The sequence below is a fragment of the Tauraco erythrolophus genome, chromosome 7 (assembly GCF_009769465.1).
Source record: "Tauraco erythrolophus isolate bTauEry1 chromosome 7, bTauEry1.pri, whole genome shotgun sequence".
NCBI lineage: Eukaryota > Metazoa > Chordata > Aves > Musophagiformes > Musophagidae > Tauraco > Tauraco erythrolophus.
In genome coordinates, this window is record NC_141471.1 from 27834219 (window position 1) to 27855636 (window position 21418).

The 21418-nt window shown below is 43.0% G+C and overlaps 1 protein-coding gene across 1 annotated transcript in view; it reads left to right on the forward strand.

Moving 5' to 3' along the window:
- Positions 1 to 8801: 8801 nt before the first annotated feature.
- Positions 8802 to 21418, forward strand: part of PPP1R9A (protein phosphatase 1 regulatory subunit 9A) — a 147146-nt gene continuing 134529 nt past the window's right edge. The window contains 1 exon segment of the mRNA XM_086614686.1: positions 8802 to 10265. Coding sequence (XP_086470812.1) covers positions 8802 to 10265 — 1464 coding nt within the window.

Consider the following 21418-nt stretch of genomic DNA (forward strand, 5'->3'; position numbering starts at 1 on the left):
CATCGCCCCGTTCATCCGACAGGGAGAGCCAAAGAGCTTCTCGTCACTGACTGCAACAGTCGTATTTTATTTTTTTAATGTGTATTACACACCTGAAAGTTTAATATTACACCCGTTATTCGGCACATAGAGTTGTGATCTTTCTTTTCTCTGTTTTCCTAGTGGCTTGATGGTTTTGCTAGTGCAAAGCTGGCTACTTTACAGCAGCCATTCCTGGGTATTTTTGTCTTGGGCAATGGCCTAGATCCTTCAAAAGCTTGTCTCTTCTGTCTTATGCAATTGCTTGTTCTGTTTTATGCAAATATTTATGTAATACTATTCCCCTGTAATTCCATAACTGATTAATGTGAGTATTCCTTCCCCTTCTTAAAGATGTCATTGTAAATTTGTGGACTTCGACTCATTAATTCTTATGGTTTGTATTTCAAAATGATGGTAGTGTTGTCATCTTTCTTTTCAATGGTGTGATGAAGCGGTCACTCTTCTTGATTTCTCTTTCTCTTTACACACGTGCTTTATTGTTAGCACAGAACTCTTACTTATAGACACCTCTAACTGTAACTTGTATTTCTGCAGTGACTGCGGCACAGTGATATGGTTTCTATGCTTTGGCAAAGAGCACAGCTTTTCCAAAATAACGGAATTTTTTTAGCTGGTGTACATTTGATATCTGATGCCATACAGATATCAGTAATTAAATATTTAATGCTCTTACCCACTAAATTAAACTGACGACCAAATCTAGCTTTAAGAGCAAATTTTCACTGAGAATGTGTTAGAAATACAGTACCCGTAGGGGGAAATGTCATCAAAGTACGCAGCAGGTAACCAAGATATGGGAAACTACGTTTGGTTCTACATTCTTTAAGTGACAGTTTACTGTTTTGAGCTAAACAGCTGTTTTCTCATTTGCATTTATTCTAATTACTAGGGTTTTTTTAAGGAAAAAAGAAAAGCAAATTCCACTAATGCAACTGTAACCAGCCCACATTGATGTTACAGGAGGGCTTGGGACACAGATTCCTACAATGTGAATAGTAGCACAACTCAAGTAGAAGCACATGCATCAGCTTCAGGGTGGAGCAATCCAGACAAGTATTTTTGCCACTTGCCAACAGATTGCGCACTGCAAGGGAGCAGCAGCATGCTGTATTTTCTAAGCTCAGGCCTCTGTTTCTCTCTTGGAGAAGTCATTTGTTGCTGTTTCCAGAAGAGGAGTATAGGTTCCAAAGTGCCACGGAATTCAAATAGTTAGTTAGCTGGAAAAGGTGAAAGCTGAACTTGCTGTCTTCTCCATGGCACAAAACATTACCTAATTCGGCAATGTAACGATTACTGAACTCTGTAATCAGATTTGCGTGTGTCATATACTGACAGTATCAAGTACACTCGTAAGCTCTGAGCATCAAGTATACTTCTCCCTCTTCTCCCAGTTGTCCTCTGGCTCACTAAGTGTTCTTTGAGAATAATAATGGATATTCACTGCACAAGAAATACTTAGAGATAATGCTTTTGCTCAGACGGGCAAACTCCATTATTTTCTGTATTCTAGATTCTGACTGTTATGAAAAATTTTCTTTTCAACAGAAAATGAATTTATTAAACGATTATGAAGCTCCCAACCATCTCTTATTTCTGCTTTTCTGCTTTGGAATAGTTGCATTAGTCAGACTTCCAAGTCTGAATCTTTCTTGTTGATGTTGGAGAGTTTTCTATACCATGTATCTACCTGTGATACTTAGACTGTGATAGTTTTAGCTGGGATTAAGTTAGTTTTCTCCGTAGTAGCTAGTATGGGGCTCTGTTTTGGATTTGTGCTGAAAATAGTGTTGTTAACACAGGGATGTTTTAGCGCTCAACAGTGCTGACACAGAATCAAGGCCTTTTCTGCTTCTCACACCACCCCACCAGCGAGTAGGCTGGGGAGGCACAAGAAACTGGGAGAGGACACAGCTGAGACAGCTGTCCTTGACTGACCAAAGGGAAATTCCATACCATGTGATGTCATGCTCAGCATATAAAGCTGGGAAAAGAAGAAGGAAGGGGCAGACGTTTGGAGTGATGGCATTTGTCTTCCCAAGTCACCATTACGTGTGATGAAGCCCTGCATTCCTCAAGATGGCTGAACACCTGCCTGCTGATGGGCTTCCTTGTTGTGCTTTGCTTGTGCACGTGGCTTTTGCTTTACCTATTAAACTGCCTTTATCTCAACCCATGAGTTTTCTCACTTTTACTCTTCCAATTCTCTTTCCCATCCCACCAGGGGGGAGTGAGCAACCAGCTGCATGGTGCTTAGTTTTGACTGGGGTTAAATCACAACACTGATGAATCAAGGTATGTGACAGGTACCTTTCGCCTTGGAGTATCTTGCTCAATTTTGTCAACTAGACTGGTTTCTGGAATGTTTCCTAATAATTTCCCCACCTGAATAGCTTACCATGAAATGAGTTTTGCCAAGGTTTGACTCTTAGCAAATTCCTAACAGACCAAACATTTACTCTTTTCCTTTCCCAGATCATATATTTTCTGCAACTGGCTGGCATCATTCTAGCTAGGCTGGTAACTAATAGGTGTCTGTGCTGTGTTACAAATTCGGAGTTCAGTGATGAGGGCCCATGGGAGAAAGCTGTGTGAAATACAGCTCTTTTGACTATTCTTAAGATTTCTAGCTTTTAATATAGGCAAAACCACTATTTCAATGTAAGTAGTTGTATGCAGTGCATAATTAATATCTTTCCCTTTTGAAAATTCTATTTTTTTCTAGCCATAACTGTGCATTTCTTAAATAATTTAAAAGCAGAATGTTTAAGAATGGATGTGATAGTGTCCTCACTGTAACTGAGAAAAGGTTACTACTAGTCTGAGTTTAGGCCTTCATAATGCTAATATTTGCCTTTCTGATAAACTGCTAGAACATGCAGTTTTGTTACCATTAGCAGAGATTTTCTTCGTCTCTTTCAGGACAAAGTTCCTTCTTTGACGCTGTTCTTGAGCTTTCAAGTAGTTTGACATGTTCTATGTAAAAAGAGCACAATCTTCTGAAGTTGCCAAATTAGTGATGTTCATGAGCTCTCATTTTTAACTATTAATGACTTCCTATATATAAGAATTACACTTACTGCAATCACAGATTGCTAATGTTTGAAACTAAAGGTTATCAACTCATTATTACAGCCGTTTGCTGTTTATTTTAGTCTCCTAGTCTGGTACAGGAGAACCCTAACTTGAACATTCCTTATCTGCCAAGATGTATGTATCTTGTTCAGACAAGATCTTTTTCTTTAAATTGTATTATGTAATAAGAATTAATGGCTGAGTGTTAAAAAATAGAACTCAGTTCTGTTTATGCTGTCATATGTATAAGGAAGAAACACCTCCTCCCCGCCAGTGGTTTGGCACGATACCAGATAGAGGCTTAGCCAAAGATCAGAACAGGTAAATAGTTTCCATTTGTACGTGTACATACAGATGTTATCTTGCAATGTCTTGAAAGACATTGACAGGAGACAGATGATGGAATGACTTTCTTCTGTTGCCTGAGCTGTGTGGAAAAACTTGCATTGCTGCTCTGCTGTGCAAACAAATCGCTATCTCAAAACCTGAGTGGTTTAGAAGCACAGAAGTGACTCAAAACAACTCATCAGCGACATCCAAATAGTCATGTTTGTAAGTCAAAATAATTCACACATCTAGAATAAACAGAAAATCAATTATTTGCAGTGTTGGAGGACTGCATCAAAACTGGTTTTAAGAGATACTGAGTATAATTTAAAGTGATGCTGTCAGGTTAAACAACTTAGGTCTCTCTCCCTGTCGTATGTGCGAATTAAGAATCGTTTGAATGGAGTTGCTACTCCAGTGAGAGTAAAATGACAGTCGTACTCTATCAAATGTAAATATTAAGCTGAACAGATTTTAAATTCCCATTGGTTGGGAAGCAGAGTAATTCTGTAGCTTCAGCGAAGTTACTCTGAATTTATACTAACATAATAAGGAAGCCTTTGGCCTCTTATCTTCCCTAAAGTATGCTGTGCAGCATTTTAACGTTGCTCAGGAATTAACAGAAATGTCAATCATGCTTTAGCAGAGCCTAAAAATACTTTGTAGTCAAATGGATTGTAACGGAAATACTGAAATATAAAAGGACACACAATTCTGATTTTTATAGTTAGCTGCATGGCCATGCTCACATATGAACATATGTCTTGAAAAGTGACATACCAATCAAAAAAAAATACAAATTATTATCCTAGAGACTATAATAATATTATATAATAATATTAACATAGTTAATTTTCAATCTACATCCTTATTTACACAGTGCCTATGTTAATATTATATATAATATTGTAGATTGAAAATTTTTTGTAAGTAATTAGTAAGTTTGAGTATCTTAGATGTCAGCGACCAAAGTTGAACCCTTACTTAAATAAGGTCCAAACTGTCTCTGACTAAGCAGCCAAAATTGCCAGTAGTTTCTACAGCTCTCATCTGTTCTGAACCTGATGTGGCATCAAAGGAACATGAAATTACTTAAAATCATTTTGCATTAGATTCTGTGTCAAAGCTGGGTATTGTCTGCTTGAATGCCTATGCTGTCTACTTACAACACATTTAAGGAGAACTCAAATGTAAAATATTATCTCTCTTGTCTTGGAAAACTTGAGATTTCTTATGTGCTTCTTCTATTAGCATCGGTGAGTTGTCTCGTTTCCTTACTTTCTGCTAAAGTATAATATAGAGAGAGTTTGTGCTATTCTGTCATGAAATAATACAAATGTTTTCTTGGGTACGTTGTTTAAAATATATATTACACGTCAGGAGTGGCCATTTTGTTTGCAAAACTTCCATTAGAAAAAGGATTTAATAATATTTATGATTCTGGTTATATAGATATGGTAGTGGTTACTTTCCTAATTAACTTTACATAATTAGATGCAAGTTAGTCTCTTTAAAATTGCTTCCATTGTTTCATAGATTGTTTAATGTTTGCTTGTGTCCCTTTTTTTGCTTGTGTATGGGTATCATAAAACTCTTTCAGATACCCATCTGGTACATGCTAAGCTCTTCAACCACTCTGCATGCTTAGCCTAAATTCATAAAGGAAATAAAATGTTGAAATTTCTGCTTTATGTCTCTATTCTTCTTCAATGACACTTGAAGTTCCGTTAATGTATTTTTTATCTTCAAAAGTCAAGCAGCTCTGTAAGTGTTCTTACAGCCTCATGTCTACAAAACCATGCCAACAGAAAGGCACTGCCAGAGGGGCTGGGCCTCAGATGTGGTGTGTGATCCGACGTTTAGAATTTAATAGGGAATGTCCTGGTTAGTTCCAGTATTTTTCAGTCCTTGTGCAGGGAATCACCTGTAGGGACTCCTCACCGCACGCAGCTGTGAAACAGTTGTTCCCTCGCTCTTCTGCTTTGGGAAGCGCTCTCGGAAGGGGAGCTTTCTCTAACTGCTTTTGAAGCTCAGGTGCTGCCTATATCCTCGCTCATTACACCACTCCTCTGATTTCCTTTTCTCCCTGCTGTGTCGGCGTGCAGCCCTCGGGGCTGCAGACTCCCCCCACCCTCCTTCTGCGCCCCTGTCCTCAGGCAGCAGTAGCCTGAGGGGAGGCGGTGCAGTGCACCAGGACAGCTTATTGCCGGCGGTGGGAAAACCACTGTTGAAATATCTTCACTTCTATTCCTGGTCTCTTGCGTATATATTTATGCAAATGCTGGTTTTCAGTCTGTTTTACAAGATTTGTTGTTTGCCTGTCAATATTGATGTGCTGTTTTTTAAAACTTCTTTGAAGCAAACAGTTCGAGCTGCATACCCTTGGTGCAAATTAGATTAACTAGTGAGTGGCACCTGTGACACCTGGAATAGTACCTAGTACCCGTGCTTCAGTCTCATTAAAACTAATGAATTAACTTTGTGAACCTATATCCCTAATGTCTTTATTTTCAGTCACTGCTGTCTTGATTCCGTATGCATAATAATTAGTTTTCAGAATTCGCAGTGTACATCCCCAGGCCATTTTCTGGATATTTATGCAATTAGTTTAATGAACTTTGCTCGGGAGTTGCTATGCGATTACCAGTCATTACCTTCTCGGATTGCCGGTTTTACAAATTACCTGGAGATTTCACGTTCCGCAGTTAAGTTTTCTCCCTCACCGCATAAAGCCAAAACATTTTCGTGGCGAACTCACCCAGCAAACAAACAACAAAGGCGTGCTGGCACGCAGTAACTAAGGGGTGATCCACCGTCATCCATCCCCCGTCCCGGCCCGCAGAGCAGCGCTCACAGGGCTGCTCAGCGGGCCGGCCGCCGGCACGTTCCGCTTTCGCGCGGGCCGGGTTAAACGCCTTCTTTTTAACAGCGAGGGAGGGAACACGCCGGTCGCGATCCGCAGCGAGCTCTCAGCGCGCCCGGTGCTACACCCGGTTGCAAGTACACGGCGGGAAGGCGCGGGGGCTTCCCTGCTGCGGGCCGCCGGCGGGACCCGGGACCCTGCCCGCGCGGAGGCGGGCACGCTGCTCCGCTCAGAAACGGGCGGGTGCCGAACCGGCCCGGTGCTCGGGGGTCAGGCTGGAAACAAGCGTTCGCGGGGGAGGAAGGGGGCGAGCCGGGGCGACAGGAGCCAGCGGCGCTCGGCGCCGGCACCGCGGTGGAGCGGTGCGGGCGAGCCCGCCGCCCGAGCGCGAAGGCGGCGTGGCCGCGGCCGGGCCCGACCTCCGCGGCTCGGCGGTAACCGCCCGGGGCCGGACTGCAGCGGGAGCGCGGCTCGCTGCCTCCCTCGCCCCCCCGCCGGAGCGAACCACTGCGGCTCGCCGAGGAGGTGAGGCACCTGTCACCCGCCGGCGGCGGCGACGGGCGTCCCCGTAGCAGGCGGTGGCGGCGGCGGCTGGGGGCGCGTCCCGCGGCGGGGGCGCGGCGGCCGCACCGTGGCGGAGGGGCGGGCGGCGGCCGGAAGCGCGGCTGCGGCGGGGCGCGGCGGCTCTCCTCCCCCGCGCTGCCGCCGCGGGTGTGCGCGCGGAGCCGTGTCGGTGTCCCAGCCGCCGCCGTTGCCGTTGCCTGCAATGGCGTTGAGGCGCCGCGGCGGTTGCTGCCTGCTGTCAGGCGGGCGGCGGCAGCAGCCGTTCTCCAGCGAGGCGCCGAGCCGCCGCGGGCCGGAGGAGGAGCGGGGGCAGTGCTGAGGCAGGCGGCTGGGGGAGCCGCCGCGGCTCTCGGCTGGGTAAGGCGGCGTGCGCGCTCGGCGGGAGTAGGCGCCGGGCTTCGCGGGTGAGCAGCCCTGTCGCCGGGCTTTTGTTCCTCGGGGCCCGGCTGTGCGGGGGCTGCGGGCTGCTGCCCGGGTTCTGCCCCGCCGCAAGGTGCTGCCACCCGGGGCCCCGCGCCTCCAGCCCGCCGGCACGGCACGGCCGCCCGCAGGGGAGCCGCCGCAGGGGCTCCGGCGCTGTCCTCCCGGGTTAAGTTTATTGCCTTCTGCGAGACCGGCAGGCAGGAGCGGCGGGGCTCGCCGGGAGCCGCTGCCGTGTGGCCTTTTCGATCGCCCGTGGCGATCGGCGTCCCCGGCTCGGGCAGGGGCGGCGGGACCGGAGCGCGGAGGTGCGTTGAGACGGGCGCGCCTCTCCCGCGGCGGCGGGGTCCCTGCGTTGGTACGAGCACCGTGTGTTGCAGCGCCCAAAATGAGGCGTCCCCGCCGCGGCGGTGGCGCGGCAGGGCGCGGGCTCGGGGAGCGAGGGCTGGGGAGGATGGACGGGAAGGGGGTTTGTCTCTGGGTGAGCCCAGTGTTGCCCCGAATTCGCGGGGTTCGGGGGCGGCCGCCGAGGCCGGGGAGCTCCGCTGCTCCGGCACGGCGGCCCCTGCGAGCCCCCCGATCCGGGGGGTGAGAGCGGATTCAGCCCCGGGCTTCGTTTCTGCAGCTCCTCCTTAGGCACCTCCAGCCTCTTCCAGGTGCTAAAACCGCTGCCCGTGACAAAGGGGCAACTTTCTCTAACTGGATTTCACTTTCTTTACCGTGTCGACCGAGGATGTTAACTTTGGGTGCAGTTTTTCCTGTTCCCTCGAGCTGCTGTTTAATTTTGCCTTTCTAAGTGAATTATGTTTGATGGTATTTCTACCATTATGTTTCTCTGAGAGAGTAAGGATTGTATTGCAATGCCTCAGGGAAGCAGAACCATCATGTTTGCATGAATTACTTTATAGTTAGATGTAAGTAACTCAGAGGTTTCCTTTTGGGATACTTTTTTTATTGCATTTTTTAGAAAAGTTCCATAACACAGAAGTAGTGTTATTTTTCTTGTCGCATGCTTTTCCTTTGCGTGCGTGTTTGTGGCATGATATACTCTGTGAACAGTTAGATGGGATAATCCGTTCTCTCACTGTGGAATAATATTGTAGATTGCGAATTATGCACTGGTCAATTTGAAGAAGTTTGTAATGACAAGTTTTCACGTGTTTGTGCAGCATTAGGTTGTATTTTTTTTTTTGTAAATGCGTCAGATAATGATAAATGGAAATTGTGGCTTAGACTTAAAGAAGTACAAGTACCTGACATGATTCAGAAAACCCTCATTTCTATTGCAGGTTACATCAGCTGCTGTTCTTGAGAGTCCTCGGTTGCGCTGCTCTGTCAGAATTGACCGTGTGTGTTTAGATATTTGCCTCCAGATCTTGTGTTGAGTATGGCCCCGCTGAAGGGCAGTGCCCCCTGACAAAAACACTCCTCCAGGAGAATCTCAGCTGTGACAGACTACTGAAAGTGGTACCACAAAAACTATGTAAGCTGGTTTTGCACTCCTGGAGTAAACATGATGAAAACGGAGTCTTCAGGAGAAAGATCAACCCTCCGAAGTGCCTCTCCTCACAGGAATGCTTACAGAACGGAGTTCCAGGCACTGAAAAGCACCTTTGACAAACCGAAATCAGATGGAGACCTAAAAGCGAAAGAGGAAGGAGAGGCCTCACAGAGCAGGGGAAGGAAATATGGCTCAAATGTCAATAGGATTAAGAACTTATTTATGCAGATGGGCATGGAGCCCACTGAAAGTGCTGGAGTTACCCCTAAAACCAGGGGGAAGGGTGGCCCTCCATCACCTCAAAGACGAATTAGGCCCAAAGAATTCGTAGAAAAAGCGGATGGTTCAATCGTAAGACTGGAATCATCTGTCTCAGAAAGGATTAGTAGATTTGATACTATACATGATGGTCCTTCCTATTCCAAGTTTACTGAAACTCGGAAGATGTTTGAGCGAAACGCTCATGGAACGGGACATTCCAATCGCTATTCCCCAAAGAAAGAGAAAATCGTTTCCAATGAGCTTCCGGATGAGTGGTGCAGCTCTAAGTCTCACAGAGGCAGCACTGATTCACTGGACAGTCTTAGCCCAAGGACAGAGACTGTCTCTCCAACTGTGAGTCAGCTCAGCGCAGTTTTTGAAAACACTGACTCACACAACGTAGTCGTAGAAAAATCGGAAAACAATGAAGAGTACTCTGTAACTGGTCACTATCCGCTAAACCTCTCGTCCAGTGTCACAAATATCTCCTCCCCAGTTGCAAACCTTGAGGGTTTCAGTCCTTTGAAAGATGCCAGCCCATGGTCTCCCCCAGCTAAACAGAGTACAGGTGTGATGTCTGTTGAGAACTCTCAGCAGAGTAGTGCACCTTCAACACCGAGACAGAAGATATCCACAGGCACTTCAGCAGGTTCAAAAACATCTGAAGAAATAACCAAGAGTACAGAGGCAAGTCCTGATTCTGTTCAGAACTCTGCAGCAGGTCAACAGGATTTGGTCAATGTGCTTGACAGTGAAAGATCTTTGGACAGCTGTGCTAGGAGTAAGTCAAAAACAGAGACAGAAGTTTTGTTGCAACAAAAGGAACGGTCAGAACATGCAGAGGGTGTCTTCGATAGACCTGAAGCTGCAGAGCTACCAAGAAATGTAGCTGCAGGTGGTGATTTTGCCACAGATGCTGTTTCAGATGCTACTGAGTCCCATTATGATGAAGCAAGTGAAAAAGAAGTGCAGGAAGATATGGATAATTTTCAGAGTTCCCACGTGTACATGCACTCTGACTACAGTGTATATCGGGTACGATCGAGATATAATTCCGACTGGGGAGAGACAGGTACAGAACAGGATGATCAGGATGACAGTGATGAAAATAACTGTTATGAACCTGATATGGAATATTCTGAAATTAATGGATTGCCCGATGAAGATGAGATCCCAGCCAACAGAAAAATACAGTTTAGCCGTGCTCCAATAAAGGTAAAACTTCCTTTGTTCTTTTTCTGCACTTTGGTTCGTTTTCAAATGCAGCTTTATTTGAAGTAGATTTTGACAGCTGATCTGGGCTCTGAAAAGATTGCAGAGGATCTTTTGATACACCTTTTTATTACAGTCAGCCAGCGAGTGTAATCTGAAATGAAGTAAGGATGCTGACCTCTGATGAGCTTGTGTTATTTCCTAGACTACTTGATGGCTGACTAAGCCAGCAGAAATTGAGAATGACAGCTGGTTTTGTGAAGTTTGCATTTTAACATGCATGTTTTGACTTATATGACTGAACTGCAATCACATGGTGAAATGTAGAAGCGGGTATTTGGTGGCCTTTGTGCTGCTTGGGTTTTTTCATTTGAAATCACAGCTTCTTCAAATGGTTTTCTTCAGCTGTCATCAGATGTTCTTTTAAGTCCCTGCGGCTAAACACTGTGTCATGAAAAACAATGTGATTCTGTCTCGCTGCTAGAGAACTGTTAATATTTTGTGTCTGAATTAGTATCATCTTTTCTAGTGCATCATTACTTTTTTAAAACATTAATATATGTATATCTAGTATATCTCAGTGCTACAGAAAGGCGGAAGTCAGTTGATTGAAATATCTAATGAAGGGTGGGTTTCTTGCAGAGCTTTTTTGGTTTGATTTTAAGTACTTTGAAATCACAGCGAAGAATGTTGTTTGGAGTACTTTCAGTTCAAGAAGGAATGGATAGTTGTGTTTTGTTGTACCAGCTTTTCACTGCTGAGTTTCAGGGTTAAGTGCACATTTTTAGTGCATGTGGTCTTAAATGGATGATTCAAAAAATTGTCATTTTTCCAGAAATGGCTCTTGAAACAGCTATGTATCATGGAGTGCTTGAAATCTAAACGTTTTTAAGATTAAAAGTATGTAGTTGAAATTGACTGTATTTTCACTGTGGAAGTTTAACAATGAAAAATACTAAATCAACAATCAGAAGTTTCACTATCAAACCTGAAGTAATGTTATTTACAAAATATCTGCATTTACACCACCGGTGGTTTAAGTTAGGGTAAGATATATGTTTGTATTAGGAAATTTTCTTCTGAATGAAGCAAACAGGTTTTCACATCTGGTAATTGGGGGGTGGAGGGAGGGAAACAGCCTTGTGTTCTTCATGCTTTGAAAAGAGCATTTTTTACACTGAAACATAATATTCCAAGCCAAGATAATAGATTTTTTAAAATTTTGTTTTGTTAGTATTTTATTCAGGCTTGTGTCATAGACCAGAAATTCTAAGAGTGTTTGTGCTCCCTCTAGATTATTCCCATAATTAAACTAGCTGGCTTTGTTTAAATTTTTTTTGGAAATGAAGTAGAGAAAACTTTTATTGCAAAGGATTATGGAAGTTGTCCCCTACACTGCCTTCCCTCTCAGGCTGTACTGACAGACAAGATGATGTTCTCTCTTCTGAAAGATCTACCAATTATGTGCAGAGGTTTGTTTTATCATATTTGTTATGGTTCCAACAGATAAGAATCCAGAAAGTGACTCCACTGATTTTATTCTTGAGAGGGTTGGATTTTTCTGCTGTTTCTGTTTTGAAAGAGCTAACAGTGACATCTTTACTCCAGTATATTGCTGTTGTCTGTCCGAATCATGCTGAGTGCTATAAGAGTATTCTCTCAATTATTTAGTTATATTTTTTTTGTTTTCTTCTCAAGTTTTTCATGCTATGTTCATTTCAGACTACATATTGCAAAGTAATAATAACAGTCCATCAGGAAAATGCTCTTAAAGTCATTGTGTAAATAATGGAAGAGTACATTTGTCATGGTTTTAAGCATAAAGCACTCGTAACAAGCTTATGGAAATAAAAGAATTGTTGCTTGAATTATTTTAGCATCTTCATTGTAGATAGGAAGAAAACAGAATAAAAGCTGCATTGGGAGAGAACAGCGTAGGAGGGATTGGGAGGTTTGGGAGACCCCTGTGTGATTGGTTTTTGTCTCGGGTGCCTCCAGTGTGTGCAATCTGCTAGTCCTGTGGGGAAGCAGAAGTGAGACCACGTGGAAGGCTGGCACTAGGAGGAAGAGTGCAGCGAAAGTTGTGGAAAATTAAAAGCTGCCTCTCAAGCCTTCCTCCCTTTTCTCCGCGGCGCTCTGTAATTCCCTTGGCAGTGTCAAGCAGCGTAAGCCCAGGTGGGCTGCTGGCACCATTGGGTTGCTGCCTCTCCATGCTGCCATGGGCAGGGACCCGGGAAGGGCAGCTGGAGAATCCCCTGGTGGGTCCTCGGAGGCTTGTGAGATTCTGGGCTCCTGCGCTGCCTCTCTGACAGCGCTGCCCATTCGGCACGCTGCTAGGAGGTCGTGAACCAGCCCTGGCAAGCATTTTCAGCCCAGCAGGTAGGTGCCAGTGAGCAGTGCGGAGACTTGTGTTCTGTCCCCTCACACAGTGCTAGCGGATGAACTTACCGATCGCTCCCTGTACCCACCCGTTACGTGGAGATGACGCCTGTTGGCTGTACAGGCAGCAACAATTTAAGAATTTTTCTGTTCTAGGCAATTTTGTGTGTTAGTGGGCATAACTGGTTTTGTGAATGCTTTCCTGAACGTCATCTCATGCATAGCGAAACTGAGAGGAAAATATAAAGCAGTGTAGGAGTATTTTTCTGAACTGTTGAAAACTCATTGGTCTCTATTAAAATGAAGCGATTTATACTTAACTACTCTGCTAGATAGTGGTGTGAAAAATCCAACCCAAACTCTAGATGTTTAGTGCTGATTTCATAGTACCGTACCTCCACTCTCCTCCTACGGGTGAGCTCCGAAATAATTAACAAAGTTGGCATTTGAATGTGTAACCTGTAAAATGAATGGGTCACCATGGCCATAAAGTTGTTACCTGAAGGTCTCAACGAGTTTATCTAAACATCTTTGAACTATTTTTCCAAGGGATTTTTCAGGTAGACGTGTAAGAGTGCTGAGACTAAAGGGCAAAGAGATTTCAGTTACCACCAAGGGTAAGCCTTTCTGTCCCTTTAGGGGAAATGTTTTGAACTGTGAGAAGTAGTGAAGTATAGGCAGAAGGATGAATAAATAAAATCTTATGCATCAAACTGATAAAGATTGAATCCTGCTCATCTCCCAAGCAGGAAAAAGACCCAGTTTTTGAGAAACTCACTACAAAGAGAAAGACTCAAGTCAACGGATGCAGGAAATTCTACTCCGTTACAGTCTGTAGTTTCCCTATCACAGATCCCATGCTCCATGGGCTATTTACTCTGCTCTAGGATTATGGAATATGCTTGCTGATCTTGTCTCTGTTGAAACTCCCTGTAGGAGTAGGTGGCTGCCCAGGGGCCATTGCAGGCTTGGAGAGTTTTTAGGTATTCGGAGCATGGCATTGCTGATGCGAGCAGTTGTGCGTATCTGTGGGAGCTTAATTCAGCTTGGTGTTGTTCAATAAAAAATAGCCTGAAAGGACCCAAGAGTTGGTGCTGGTAGTGGGAGTGGGCATGAGTGTGTTCTGAACAAGGGATGTGCATGTTGATATAGCAGTTGACACGAGTGTTTGTATAGTGATACAGAGGCCTTCATCAGCACTGTCCCGTTCTTCTGTTGAGGTATTGTGTTTCTGCTCAAGGATAGAACTGAAACTCTCCAAGTAAATGTGAAGAGGAGAAAAAAAAAAAAAACCCAACACCCTCGATTTTGCCAGGGATACTTTTCAATTCAAAAAAGCAGAAACTCTGTGATTTATTGGCCTTTTGTTGAGTTTTGCAGGGTTTCCTGAGCATTGGGTTATAAGCTGCTTCCCAAACATTACGGGCTAATTGGACAAGGTTTACCAGTAGTGCAAATTTCATTAGGTCTTGGCTTTCCACATTCTAGCAAATGGAAATGTATTGATTGTCCATATCATCGTCCTTTTTGAGCCATACTCCTCAGTTCTGGATAAAATTAGGATGGATGAGTAATGTTCACCTCTTCTCCTCTCTCACAAGTCCGAATATCTTGATAGCTGATGGCTCCACCTTCAGTTAGTGCTCTATTTCTAGCACCAGGTACACCTTAAACCATTTTAAACTGTTAGCAGCAATTGGTACCTCCTGCTGAGCCTCCTTCTGCAACCTTCTAGTCTTCTGACTTGGCCCTACCCAGCTAAGGAGTTTGAGAGGATTGGGTAGTGCATGATCAAACTGTATGGCAGACAGGAGGTAACTTGTGGTGCAGTGAGGGGTTTCAGCCCAAGCTGTTGTGTCAGTCTTCAGGGTTCCATTAAGCTTCCTTAGGATGCAGCGGATGTGAAGGGACTTCTCTGCAGACCTCTCATGAGTTTTGGAGTAGGTAAGAGAATGCTAGGTAACGGGAATGGAAGGGAGATAGCAAATGGTTCTCTGTGCTTCAGCTAATTCCATACGAAGGGAGCATGATCACTGATGCCTGTGCCTCATAGGTTCTTCCTCTCTTCCATTGTGCGGTGTGACTGAATCTTACACCCTACAACACTTCAGTTTTCCAGGTCATGTTTTGTTCAGATGGTCTTCAGGAATCAGAATTTGTGCTTCCCTCTGCATCTCTAAGTGAGCCTTTGAAGAGGTTTTACAAGAAGTGCTGTGACTGTAGTTGAGTGTAAAATGTAAATGACATTTGTATTTAACATTTGTTTTGAAATTTCTCTGAACTAGATGGTGATTTTTCTTATTAAAAATCAGTTCAAGGAGCAAGTCTTTCTTCCAGTCATTCCTCATTTCTTTCACTAAAATGTATTCAGGAATGTAAACAGCAGTGAAGAAAGAATCTGAAACAATCTGTAATTACTTTGGAATTTTTTTCTCTCTAAAATATTACTATTCTTTATGTGGTAAGCATCAAGATAAAGTCTGCTGGAAACATTTTCAAGTTTTAGTGTTGGAAAAGAAAAGTATTTCTTTGCCTGATTCAATGCTTAGTTTGGTATTTACCTGTTGTTGTTAAAATGTTGATGAACTACTTTGAATCATAGAAGTCATAAGCGAAGGTTACCCATCCACAAGCACTGTGCGGTCTCTGGCTCCAAACTTGCTGATGCTTCTATTCATATTTTACTTAAATCAATATGGAGTTGGATATGGGTGACCTCCAGATCTTCCTTCCAACCTCAGTGAGCCCATGATTCTATAAATAAAGTAGTCCCAGTGGGTGTTAGGACAGTTGTTGAAGGCACATGTGGAAGACAGAACTTGCAGAAAGATCCTGAACCTATATTAGATTTAAAATTATTACAGAATCTAAGAAATTCATCCAATTTTGAATGGGTTAATTAGGAAACCTTACAGATAAAGGTGAGTAGCTTCCTTCTGAAATCACTGAATCTGGAGAGTTTTCCTTTCCTTAAATTTGATTCTCTGCTCTAGCTCCTGTGTCCATGCTTTGTGTACAACGTTAGGAGTGGATGGTAGTTTTGGCTAAAACGTGAAACTAGTTATTAAGTAGGCTTAGGCTCTGTCTCCTATAATGTTGAATAAATCACTGAACTTTTATGCTGGTATTTGAATTCTGTAAAATGGGCAGCAAGTTGGTTATTAGCTCCATTAATCTCAACTTATGAAGTAGTTTGACTGAGCTATTGCTTGCTAGCTTAAAACATGTATACTGCTGCATAAAATGACCTTATGTTTTTTTCAAGTATTGTGAAGAATGGGAAATTCTACAGACTTAAGCACTAATAAAATGTGTTGTACTGCAAGGATTGTGATACTAACTTTTATTATTTGTAAAAGTTGATGCAAACCTAGGTGTTTTTTTCTGGTGGTAGGATATATAGAGCGTTTCTGGGATCTGGTCTTTTATTTCAGTTACATTTGTTATGAAAGATCTTCTTACGAAAGACAGAACCTTTTATATATTTATTTGTCAGGGAAAGGAACGAGAGTAAATATTAAGCATTCAAATGCTGGATGCTCTTGAATAAAGAACAACAGTGAATCATAGAATCATAGAATGGTTAGGGTTGGAAGGGACCTCAAAGATCATCTAGTTCCAACCCCCTGCCATGGTCAGGGAAACCCTCCACTACACCAGGCTGCCCAAAGCCTCATCCAACCTGGTCTTGAACACTTCCAGGGATGAGGCATCCACAACTTCTCTGGGCAACCTGTTCCAGTGCCTCACCACCCTCTGAGTGAAAAATTTCTTCCTTATATGTCTAATCTAAATCTGCTGTCTTTCAGTTTAAAGCCATTACCCCTTGTCCTATCACTACACCCCTTGTAAAAAGTCCCTCCCCAGCTTTCCTGTAGGCTCCCTTTAAGTACTGGAATGCTGCAATAAGATCACCCCGGAGCCTTCTCTTGTCCGGGCTGAAGAGCCCCAACTGTCTCAGCCTGTCTTCATAGCAGAGGTGCTCCAGCCCTCAGATCATCTTCGTCGCCCTCCTCTGGACCCTCTCCAACAGCTCCATGTCCTTCTTGTGCTGGGGGCTCCAGAGCTGAACACAGTATTCCAGGTGGAGGGATAAAGCATTCCAGAACAAGTTGCTATGTTGATTATTAAATGGTAGGGGTGTTCTGTGTGGTCATCGTGTACGTGGAGTGTATTATTGAGTTGGAATTGTATACTTTCACTGGATGAGTCTTTCACATACAGTAATTTCAGATAGAAAAGAGTTTTCTCATATGAATTATACATGGAATTATTAGAATGCAGTAGATGAAATAACTTTATTTGCCTGCCTCAATAATGTTGCTTTAAACTGGGTTTTATAAGCATTGAGGACTTTCTAGAAGAGCCATTTGTAGAAGCCGAGTTTGGATTGAATAAGTTGCATCAGAATTTTATGTGGTTTAGATTGAAAGGGATTTCCAATTAAAGGTTTTGAACTTCAAAAACGCAGACTGAGAAACTGTGGGGAAATGGTTTGGAATTAATAGAACCAAAGAGCTAAGGGAGCAAATGGTTAGATTCTTGGAACCTCTTTGATTCAGAATTAGAAAAAGTGTGTAGGATTTGCATCCCAAGAAAATACAGAATACATGAGCAGAATAATTACAGACCTAATCAGAAGAAAAGCCAGCGAGAAAGAATATCAGAATCTAACTTGGAAGGAGTGGCAAAAGTGGTGGTTCAAAAAATGGAAAGTGTCCTAGAGTTCAGGAATTTTAGTGTGAATAAGGTGTTGCCAGACATGAAGCTGAGTTTGACCTTGTAAAGGAAAATAATCCAAGTAGTAAAAAGCTATTTATCCGTTAAAAATGAAACAAGAAGGGAAGTTGGGTGTAATGAGCATGACGTTATGATCAGAGCTATCATCCCCAGTTTATTAATATTTTGCCCTCATTTTTTATGTGATTGGTCATGTCGAACATGGAATTGGGATTAAGAGTGAAATAAATGTATACAGTTGAAAACTCATACAGTGGAAATTCTTATAGTGAAATGAAGATGAAACCTAGAAGTTCCTAGTGCTCAGGTTTGTAGGGGGCTGGGTGAAAGAAGTGTTTTAGAAAGTGGTATAGCAAACATTTCAAAACAAACAGAACACTATCAAAATAGAAATGGTATTTAACTACAGAAGAACAAATGCAGCAGCTATTTTTCAGAAAGTAGAGAAAAGGTGGTTCTGGCAGCTCGATTTTTTTTTTTTTTTTTTTTCTTTAGCAAAGCAATAGAAAAAAAACTTTAAAAAGAATCAAAGGCAGGGAGGCAAATGGAAAAGTGGAATACATGTAAGTGGATTTATGAGAAGTAGCACATGTCAGGCTAAGTTAGTGTCTGCCTTTGATAAGATAGAAGACCTTGTTAAAAATTTCAGCAGTGCTGTCTCAGAAAGCTGGAGCCACGCTAATGACCCTTGTTTTTGATGGAAAGTGGGGAAGCCTTATTGCATAGGATTACAGTAAAATACATGTGACTGGGAGGACTTGGGTAGTGGGGATGGAATTACAAGCTAAGAAGTTTCATGGTAAACTAGTGACTCATTTGTAGGGAATGATAGCTAAGGAGAAAGCCACTCTGTGACTTGCTTGCACAGAATGACAGCAGTAACCCGCAGCGCGATGCAGCTGAGAGGAAGGGAAATGGCAGTCTTACAAAGCAAAATATTTTGGTAGCAGTAGGGAATTGTGAGTGTCATTTTATAACTTGCTAAGGAGACTTTATCTGGAACATGTCTGGTGGATTCTGCTTAAGGTGAGTGAGTTTGCAGGAAAAGCTGCGGCAATTTGCTGCTCTTAGTCTGTCTTCTTCTTGGTTAATTCTGTCATAAAGCAGGGGGTTTAAGAAATTTGTCTTGCTCAGTGATGGGTGACAAAGCCTGAAAAAAAAGCATAATTGAATCTCCGGTATATTGGTAAGGAAAAAGTACTTGAAGGCTAAAGGGCAGTGTTCTGTTTTTAAGGTGGAATTGCGTGTTTTCCAACTAAGATTAAAGAATTGCGATAGCAGGCAATGACACAGACAATTTCCATCTCTTTTCCTATGCTTCTAGTAGACTACTGTATTGTCTGACAGTGTCTATTAATTCTGTTAAGAGTTGGAATTTCCTTCAGCGCTGTTGAACTTGCAGGCCACAAATAATCTATTGGAAAAGAGTACCTGACAGTCCTGTAGTTAAATGGTACAAACTGACAGCTGTTATTCTGTGGTGTCCTTTTTTGTATAGAAAGTACTCTAGTGAGAGCAGAAGCTCATTTTACTCACTAGAGTTAATTCAAGAGACTTGTCAGATCGCTCAGATATTTCCATATGATAAAGTCAGTGGAAGGTGTGAATGCAGAATTTATCTGAGACTCGTTTGCGTTGCGTTATTACACACGTAGCTGCGCTTCTTTGTGCACATCTGTAAGTTTTTATGTTCCTCTCTGCGGTTTCCATCTGCCTCAGTATTCAATGCGTAATCTCAAGGGCATAAGATGCTGGTTAACATTGAAAGGATACCTTTTAATATTCAGGCTGTGTTGCATGTAGACCTAGTGCCTTTTATGTGATAAAATACCTGTATTTCAAATTTACTGTTCACATTAGTTGTTTTAAAACAATAAGCTGTAGAGGCTTTAAAAAGTCATGCTATCAAACTCTTGTCTAATTCCTCTAGATCATGGCCTTTATCATAAAAAAATAAAAATCCTAAGGTTTCATCTAGCTTGTAATCATCTTTATGCTTTTATAAGCTTGCATTCATTTTTAATATGGACTCTGACATATTTAGATTCTTTAGGTATGTAGATTCTGACATATTTAAATATTTGGCTGTTAGCTGTGCCTTCTTAGAAGCCCAAAGATACCTGTTCATTAATGTTGACTTGGGTAATTGTCCAGTAGATATCATTGTGCACAGAATGCTTAAACAGAATACTCAAATATTTAATACTCTGTTTTTTCACAAAGGCAAACCGGAGCCAACTTGTGAATCTAGAGATTTAGAGCACTCTTGAAAAAGCTAGTAATTTACAAGTGTGGCAAAGTGCACTAATGCAAACACGAACGTTTCAGTATGGTGTCTGGGAGTGTGAGTCTACCAGACCACGTAGCTCTTTGTTCCTCTTTGCTCAGCCTTTTTCTCTGAAGTAGTTGCTCAGTTTTCTCTCCCCTCTGTTAATCTGATAGGTTGACCAAACACTACCACTTTGATATTTTACACATTTCTTTCATGTTGATATTTAAGATGGGGGGAGGGAAATACTGTTAGACAGAGGAGTTTTTTCTTTCTTTTTTTTTTCTTTTTTCATTTTCTCTTTGTATGGCCAGTGAAGCAATTTCCAATCTTAACATCTGTAGATCCAGAAAAGCTGCTAAGACTTACTGTGGTTTACTCTTAAGTGCATGGCACAGTCATTACCAGTAAGTTGTGACCACTAAAAAGGGGAAGTTATGCTTGACCAACCTCATTACCTTCGACAATGAAATGACTAGCTTCATAGATGAGGGGAGAGCAATGGATCTTGTCTACATTCACTTCAGAAGGGCTGTTGATGTAAGCTGGCGAACTAGGAGCTGGATGAGCAGTCAGTGAGATGGATTGAAAACCAGCAGAACAGAGAAGTGGGCAGACAGGAACCTTAAGAAGCTCAACAGGGAGAAGTACAAAGTCCTGCACCTGGGGAGGAAAAGCCCCATGCACCAGTGTGCTGGGGGCCACCCAGCTGGAAAGTTGCTTTGCAGAAGAGGATCTGGGATCCTGGTGGACACCATGTTGAACATGAGGCAGTGATGTGCCCTTGTGGCAAGGAAGGCTAACGGTATCCTGGGCTGCACTAGGAGGAGTGTTGCCAAGCAGTCTGAGGGAGGTGATCCTGCCCCTCTGCTCATTGTTGGTGTGGGCTCTCCTGGAGTGCTGGGTCCTGTCCTGGGCTCCCCAGGCAAGAGGCTGGAGAGCGTCCAATGAAGGCCCATGAAAATGAAGAGTCTGGAGCACCTCTGCTGTGAGGAAAGGCTGAGGGAGCTGGGTCTGTTTAGCCTGGAGAAGAGAAGGCTCAGGGAGGATCTTGTTGATGTATATAAATACCTGAAGGGAGCGTGCAAAGAAGACAGAGCCAGGCTCTTTTCAGTGGTGCCCAGTGACAGAACCAGAGGCAATAGGCACAAACTGAAACACAGGAGGTTCTCTCTGAATGTCAGGAAACACTTTTTTTCCCCGTGAGGATGACTGAGCACTGGCAAAGGTTGCCCAGAGAGGTTTTGGAGACTCCATCCTTGGAGATACACAAAAGCCATCTGGACATGGTCCTGGGCAACCAGTTCTGGGTGGCTCTGCTTGAGCAGGGGGGTTGAACCATATGACCTCCATAGGTCCCTTCCCGCCTCAGCTGTTCTGTGGTTCCGTGGCTTCCTTTAAATCAGAAAAAAATTGTTTTCCTGATAGCGAACTTTGGCAAAGGAAGCAGCTAAATTGCGTCCATGATGAATTCTTTTGATTTTCTTATCTGTAAAATATAGTAAGTGACCTCTTACATTACTTATCAAATTGTAAGAGTGCGTGGTTTTGCAAATCCAAAGGTGATGCAGCAGCTCCAGTAGGTTCTCCCTGATTGTAAAGGTTAACGTTGTTTAAAGATATATAAAAATATTTTAACAAGAACTCATTGAATACAACTTGCATTCTTATGTACTTACAGGTAAAGTTTAGTTTAAGGATTGATAGTAGCCTTTTAATGTTCCTGTTAATGAGAACCTAGACCCACCACTGTCAATCAAAACAGCTA